Source organism: Gekko japonicus, unplaced genomic scaffold, assembly GCF_001447785.1.
Source record: "Gekko japonicus isolate JY-2015 unplaced genomic scaffold, Gekko_japonicus_V1.1 scaffold131, whole genome shotgun sequence".
Lineage (NCBI taxonomy): Eukaryota > Metazoa > Chordata > Lepidosauria > Squamata > Gekkonidae > Gekko > Gekko japonicus.
In genome coordinates this window covers 612,595-620,256 of record NW_015167061.1, presented here as the reverse complement: position 1 = coordinate 620,256, position 7,662 = coordinate 612,595, and the positions used below count along the sequence as shown (strand labels likewise).

The 7,662-nt window shown below is 48.9% G+C and overlaps 1 protein-coding gene across 2 annotated transcripts in view; it reads left to right on the top strand.

Moving 5' to 3' along the window:
* PQLC2 (PQ loop repeat containing 2) overlaps nucleotides 1-7,662 on the top strand; it is an 11,183-nt gene that overhangs the window by 2,743 nt on the left and 778 nt on the right. Inside the window, exons 3-7 of one of the 2 annotated variants that reach the window (XM_015412591.1) lie at nucleotides 74-161; nucleotides 364-462; nucleotides 1,574-1,731; nucleotides 2,985-3,077; nucleotides 5,991-6,176. In XM_015412591.1, the coding sequence (XP_015268077.1) occupies nucleotides 74-161; nucleotides 364-462; nucleotides 1,574-1,731; nucleotides 2,985-3,077; nucleotides 5,991-6,176 (624 nt within the window). The remainder of the gene's footprint in view (nucleotides 1-73; nucleotides 162-363; nucleotides 463-1,573; nucleotides 1,732-2,984; nucleotides 3,078-5,990; nucleotides 6,177-7,662) is intronic. The other variant, XM_015412592.1, reaches the window with a different exon arrangement.

The following is a 7,662-nucleotide window of genomic DNA, read 5'->3' as shown; positions in this document are numbered from 1 at the left end:
GGTGGAGAACCCCGGATCTCTTCGGTCCGGTCTGCCCGCCTCGCTCTACTAACGGTGCCTTTCCCTCCCGCAGGTTTACACGGCCATCTACTATGTCCTCGCTGACCTCCTCATGATCTCCCTGTACCTGTACTACAAAATTAAGAACCAGAACAGAAGCTGTGAGTAACAAATCTACTAAACACCAACCGAAAAGATGCCTCTGGGGCAGAGGCCTTTGGAATGAATCACCATGAAACGTGGCTGCTTGTTCACCATTCCTGTGGGTTTAACTTGCACCAGAGCTCCAGCCCTGGTCCCATTTTCTGTGCAGGGGTTCGGCACTGTAGCTGGCCACGTGACTGTTGGTGTCTCCTGGCACAGGTCAAGCGTCTGCCAGTGTTTTCCAGCAGCTTCCCGCTGTGAGAAGTTCTGAGGTTCCAGCCTCCACGGAAGGCACTGCAGTGTCCCCTGGACTTCCAGGTGGGGAGGAGGTGTGGATGAGGAAAATGCTTCTCTTCGCATGCTCAGAGGCACACCTGATTCATTCCAGATCTCAGCTGGTCCCCTGCCCTGAGGATCTAAACTAATCCGCCCCCTCATTTCTGACCCAAAGACTCCACGCAGGAGGGCACCGCGCTTGGAATACGGCTTTGTTTCTGGCCTCGGTTCTAATCGCGGCCTTTCACGATCTTCAGGAAGGTGGTTGAACTCTGAACGACTTCCTGTCTGCCGCTAACCAAATTGCCTCTGTCTCTTTGAGATATCCTTATGCTTTGGGGGTCAGAACTTGGATAAGATCCTCTGGTGCCTTAGCTGCCCCCCAAAGAGCAAATCAGGTGCAGAGAAGAGTTCAGACCCTCTCTACTGAGGCAGTTTCATTTATTCGTGTATGAAAACAACAAACCTGGTGAGAAATCAGTTTTGGTGTAATAGTTAGGAGCGCGGACTCTAATCTGGGAGAACCGGGTTTGATTCCCCACTCCTCCACTTGCACCAGCTGGATGGCCTTGGGCAAGTCCTAGTTCTGACAAGAGCTGTCCTTGAAAAAGAGCAGTTTCTGCCAGAGCTCTCTCAGCCCCACCGACCTCACAGGGTGTCTGTCTGTTGTGGGGAGGGGAAGGAGATTGTAAGCCGCTCTGAGACTCCTCTGGGTAGTGAAGGGCAGGGTATAAATCCAGTCTCTTTTCTTCTTTGGAGGGTGGACTCTATGGCAGAGGTGCCTTCCTTCCCTAGTTTGGTGTGGTGGTTAAGTGCGCAGACTCTAATCTGGGAGAACCAGGTTTGATTCCCCACTCCTCCACTTGCAGCTGCTGGTGTGACCTTGGGCAAGTCCTAGTTCTGACGAGCTGTCCTTGAAAAAGGGCAGTTCTTGAAAGAGCTCTCTCGGCCCCACCTGCCTCACAGAGTGTCCTGTTGTGGGGAGGGGAAGGGAATGGAGTTTGTAAGTGAAGGGCGGGGTATAAATTATTATTCCTCCTCCTCCCCCCCACCCCCCCACCACTACTACTTTGGAGGAAAAATTAAAGCAAAATCTGCTTGAGAAAGGACGCAGGTGCTCACCCAGTTTCTCTTTCTCTCTCTCCACCTGCAGTTTCGGCCCCGATTAATGCCGTCTTTACCATCCTTTTGCTGGGAACGGTGTCGACAACGTCCCTGCTGGGCAGACCCGTGCCTCCCAGCAGCGAGAGAACCCGGCTGTTCCAAGGCAGAATGCTTCTCTCCATGGAGACGGAGGAATCCGGATGGGAGGCACGTCCCTTTTGGGAAAGGGGCGGGGGGCTGGTTTGTGGCACGGTCTGGTGGGCGTGATAGCCAGCCCCTAAGCTGGGCCCAGCTACCCGATTCTGTTTAGAGCCACTGACCTGCTGGAGGAGCCCAAGGAGGGAGGGAGGGAGGGAGGGAGGGAGGGAGGCTTCAGGGCCATCTAGCACAAGTTGTAGCTCAGAGAGAGCTGGTCACAAAAGGAGCCCCCCTGCCATAGTGGGACGTCGGAGGAGCCCTATCTGGCCAAAACCCCACATCGTTCTGCTTCCTGTTTGCGGCATAGATCAATGGCGCTCTTCCCGGAGGTTTCCAGGCAGGCCTCTCCCTCCCCTTGTCACCAGAGATGCTGCTCTGCTTAGCTGAGAGGGCTAGTAGCCACTGGCCCTCTGTGACCCAGCCCAGCCTCCTGTTCGCTGCATCTTGTGAATGCAACATATTAATCATGCAAAGGTTGTCGAAGGCTTTCGCGGCCGGAGTTCATTAGTAGTTGTAGATTTTCCGGGCTTTATGGCCGTGACATACAATTGACACAGAGTACTTCATCTTTCTCTCTCTCCGCAGTCCAAGCTGAACCAGTTTGGTGTAGTGGTTAAGTGCGCGGACTCTAATCTGGGAGAACCAGGTTTGATTCCCCACTCCTCCACTTGCACCTGCTGGATGACCTCGGGCAAGCCGTAGTTCTGGCACAGCTGTCCTTGAAAAAGAGCAGTTTCTGTCAGAGCTCTCTCAGCCCCACCTGCCTCACAGGGTGTCTGTGGTGGGGAGGGGAAGGGAAAGGAGTTCGTAAGCCGCTCTGAGACTCCTTTGGGTAGTGAAGGGCAGGGTATAAATCCAATCTCCTCCTCCTCTTATATCTCTGAAGATGCCAGTCACAGCTGCTGGCGAAACCTCAGGGACTACAGTGCCCAAGACCACGGCCACACAGCCCGGAAAATCTACAATTAAGTATGCAAAGGATTTGGAATATTCTCTCTATTCCACATAGAACCTTCGTCTCCTTGGTCAAGCGTGTCCCTTCTCAGTCCTGGCTTCCTGCCACTGAAAAGCCTACTCTGACGCTATTTCCTTGTTCTCCAGCCTCATTCTGGTGGCCCCTTTCCCAGCCTTAGGAGATCTTGTGGGGTTTGGGGGTTTTGTTTGGAGATGGGGGTGACCAGAAGCTCTGCCGTGGCTTCTTCTGGACAGGAGGTTCTTAAGAAAGCCGTGGCCTTTCCCCTAACTGCCGCTTTCTCCTGCAGCCCTTCACCAAGAAGGAAATCATTGGCTTTGTGATCGGGTCCGTTTCATCACTGCTGTACCTGCTCTCTCGCGTCCCCCAGATCTACAAGAACGTAAGCATTTCGAGCCAGTGCATTTTGAGAGGGAACCCGCTCCCCCAAGCCACAGTTGGAGAGACGTCTGCCCAAACTTGCTGGGGTCTAGGGCTTGCTGGGAACTCTTTCTTCAGTCCAAGCTGAGCAAGATACGTTGCAAAGGTCTTGAGTTGGTAAAAGAGGTTAGAGGGGGGGAAATACAATAAACAGATCCCTCAAGTGTGGCATGGACGGGGGGAAGGCTTGACTGTGGGCCAAGCCGGAATCTTAGTCCAGAGGCCCACCAGCAAAATCCAGAATGTAAGTGAAGAATTGCCTGGCTGGATCGGAGGAGCATAAAGGCAAGAGACCGCCCCTAGCTGTCCCCAAGCTTCTAGCATTCAAAGGCAGGCTGCCTCTGCGCATGGATTTTTGCCTCAGCTCAGGAAGGATGGGGCTCCAGAGCAAACTAATTGATGCAGTAGCCAAGTGGCTCACTCACAACTGTAATGCCAGGAGCTCACACAGTAGAATTTCTGCTCATGAGACTCCACGGCTTAGAGGGAGCATCGCTCCTGACCAATGTTCCCTCTAAGCTGTGGAGTCTTGCGAGCAAAAATCCTACTTTGTGAGCTACTGGCATTAAAGTTGTGAGCGAGCCATTTGGCTGCTGCATAAACTAGTTTGCTCTGGAGCCCTCCTTCCTGAGCTAGGACAAAAATGTGTGAGCCGGAGGCTAAAAAACTGTGAGCTAGCTCACACTAACTCAGCTTAGAGGGAATATTGCGTCCTGACTCATACCAGTGTGCCCCCTTTAAAGGGGATATCATTAGCGCACCTCATTTTACATCGTGTGGTGGTGAGTCCCACGCGTTCAACTGTGCCTAAAGTGATCAGATGCTTCCTTCTGGCCGCTGTGAGATTACTGCCCATTTTCTTTGGTGATCCAGTGTTTCTCTGTACTACAGGGGAGAGGATTCTTTCCCTGCTGTTTTCTCTCTGCCTCCAGTGTTCATAAGCATAGCTCCAGGTGGGGCAGCCATATTGGTCTGAAGCAGCAGAACGAATTTAGAGCCCTGTGGGGGCACCTTTAAGACCGACAAAGGTACACGAACGCTCAGACCTTGAATAAACCTTTGTCGGCCTTAAAGGTGCCCCCCAGTGGGCTCTAAATTCGTTCATAATCACAGAATTCTCCAATAGCTTTCCACCTCTCCAATAGGTGGAAAGATCTAAAACTATCCATGATGGGCAGAATTGCTGCTGTGAAGATGAACGTCTTACCTAGGTTCATTTTCCTGGCCCAAAATATACCAATTCTAAGAAAAACACTATATTTTAAAGACCTAGAAAAGACATGTAATAGATTTATATGGGATAATAAAAAGCCAAGAATCAACCATAAATATCTGCAGGACAAAAAAGAGACGGGTGGCCTCGGAGTGCCAAACTGGAATTTATACTACAAAGCATCGGCACTCGTATGGATTAAAGACTGGATAACACTAGAAAACCCTAGACTGTTAAAACTGGAAGGACATGATCTAGCGTCAGGATGGCATAAATATATCTGGTATGATGAATGTAGAACACCAAAGAACTATACACACCACACGATAAGGGGAGCCTTAATAGGTATTTGGAAGGAAATAAAATCAAAATACTATCTAAAAACACCTAAATGGGTAGCACCGATTGAAGCAGAAATGATACCGACTCTGATGGAGAAAAGGTGGCAAGTCACATACGAAGACATACTAGATGATAATGAAAATCTGAAAAGTGTAGATCAATTAGATAAGCAAAAAGTGAAACTCACTTGGTGGGATATAATGCAATTAAATTCAAGATATAACAGAGATAAAAAAGTGGGTTTCTACAAAGAGAAAAACGACCTTGACAAAATTTGGTTGTCCTCAAGTGACAAATTAATACAAAAACTGTACAAATTATTAATGTCAGACTATTTGGCAGATGATACGATTAAAGGAACTATGCTTAAGTGGTCAAAGGACCTCCAATATACTTTAGAGGCTGAACAATGGGGAAAAACATGGCAGTCGATAAAATTTATGCGTGCAATCCCATATAAAGAAAATATATACAAGATGTTCTACAGATGGCACTGGACACCGGAAAAATTAGCAAAGTGTTATGGCACCCCTAATAAGAACTGTTGGAAATGTAAAAGAAACGTAGGAACATTTATACATATGTGGTGGAGGTGTGAGAAAGTTCAGAGTTACTGGAAAAAAGTATTTGGAATGATAAATGAAATAACTGAAGAACCAATTCCATTTGTGCCAGAGATAGCCCTACTAAACATGCTCCCAGAATTATATACTAAAACAAATAAGTATGTAATTACATATTTTCTTACAACAGCTAGAATACTATTAGCCAGAAAATGGAAACAAGAGGATCTACCCTCTAGAAATGATATAATCGACAAAATGTTATCGGTAACCGAAATGGACAAATTAAGCTTATTATTGAAAGGTTCTAGTAAAGAGATATTTGAAAAAAGATGGAGAAGGTTTTATGTATGGTTGGATAAAGAGACTATGTGTGACTCATAAGAATGATAAATGTAAATCGAGAATATGTTGTATATTGGAAACTTTAAAATAAACTTTATAAAAAAAAAAAAAGAATTCTCCAATAGCATCCCCGTCCCTTCTTAGTATTTTCTCTCCCACCCCCCAGAAAGTAACAAGCCCTGAATTTTCACTCCTCCTTGTAGGGGAGGTTCCTCAACCTCTCCACTGTTTGGACTGTCCCCTACTTCTGTCTCTTTCCCAGCTCTGGCAGATTCCTTTTTTTTGTTTTTTGAGATGGGGGTGAACAGAACAGCACCCCGGATTCCAGATGCAGGGCCACCAGGCCCCTTGATGCAAAGGCGTAGCCTTTCCCACCCGGGCCGTGGACTGAACCGTGTTTCTCTCCTTGCAGTTCCAGAGGAAGTCCACCAGCGGCATCTCCTACTCCCTCTTTGCCCTGGTGATGCTCGGGAACACGTTGTACGGCGTGAGCGTCTTGCTGAAAAACCCAGACCTGGGCCAGGGTGAGGCCAGCTACATTGTCCACCACCTCCCCTGGCTGATCGGCAGCCTGGGCGTTCTCTCCCTGGACATATTTGTATCCTTTTAATCCTCTGTCCGGAAAGACCATGGGAGTAAACCATCCTCAGCCGGCTGTCCCAGCGGTGTACATGGCGCAAAAGGGGGCTGTAGCCCAGAGGAAGGACACAACGGGCAGTCAGAAGGCCCCACATTCAGTCCCCAGCACCACCACCCCCTCCTCCAGGAACCTGGGCGGCAGGTAAGACTGTCTCTTCCAGTCAGAGCAGGCAATGTGGGGCTAGCTGGACCAGCAGCCCCCCTCGGTCTGGAGGTGAGCACCGGTCAGTTTCCTGTTCCAGGAGAGGCCACCTTCCAAGCCTCAGTAAAGCCAAACACAAAAAGGAAACTGTGCAAAAATTGCTGCAGTTGATATCACAAAAGTCTATATTTCCATGTAATGCCGAAAGTCCATTTGTTTTTTTCAGACATACAATCACAGAAGTCTTCACAAGGTAATGATGACGAAACTCTCTGGATTAACCATTTCCGTTTCGTAGAGCCTTCATCAGAGATCAACAACCCCTTTCATAAAAATACAGCAATCATGAAGGCGCTACGAAACGGAGATGGTTAATCCGGAGAGTTTCGTCATCATTACCTTGTGAAGACTTCTGTGATTGTATGTCTGTATGAACTATGTATGTCTTTTGAACTATGGTGCTGGAGAAGACTCTTGAGAGTCCCTTGGACTGCAAAAAGATCAAATCAGTCAATCCTAAAAGAAATCAACCCTGACTGTTCCCTGGAAGGCCAGATAATGAAACTGAAGCTCAAATACTTTGGCCACCAAATGAGAAGGGAGCACTCACTGGAGAAGACCCTGATGCTGGGAAAGATTGAAGGTCAAAGAAGACAGGGACGGCAAAGGATGAGATGGTTAGACAGTGTCATCGATGCAACGAACATGAAATTGAGCCAACTTCAGAGGACGGCGGAAGCCAGGAGGGCCTGGCGGGAGATGATCCATGGGGTCGCGAAGAGTCGGACTCGACTGTGCGACTGAACAACAACAACAAATGCATAAGCTGCAGCAATTTTTGCACAGTTTTCTTTTTGTGTTTGGCTTTACTGGACTGTGACCTTCTTGCTTTTCTCTCTCACTTTCCAAGCCTCAGCAAAGCTCACAGGTCAGGGATCAGAACTTGCAGGGGATCTGATGGTGGGTCGCCATCAGTGGAGCACAGCTTCTCCTCCTGCCTTCTCCTGAAATGCTGCTCCCAGGGGACAGGGCGCTGGGGCTGTGTACCCCCCCCCCCTCCATACCTGGCAGCCAGAGGTCCACTGTCCATCCACTTAGGCTTCTCAACAGCTACTAGCCAATGGAACCACTGTCTTCCACCAACCCTTACTCCCTCCTACACAATGTTTTGGTGCCAGAATGGGGGGGGGGGGAGGGAGCCTGTTCCAAAGCCAAAGACTGATGAACACATGGAATTCACTGCCATGGGAGGTGGCAGCGGCTACAAGAGGAAACTGGATAAACATGGAGCAGAGGTCCATCA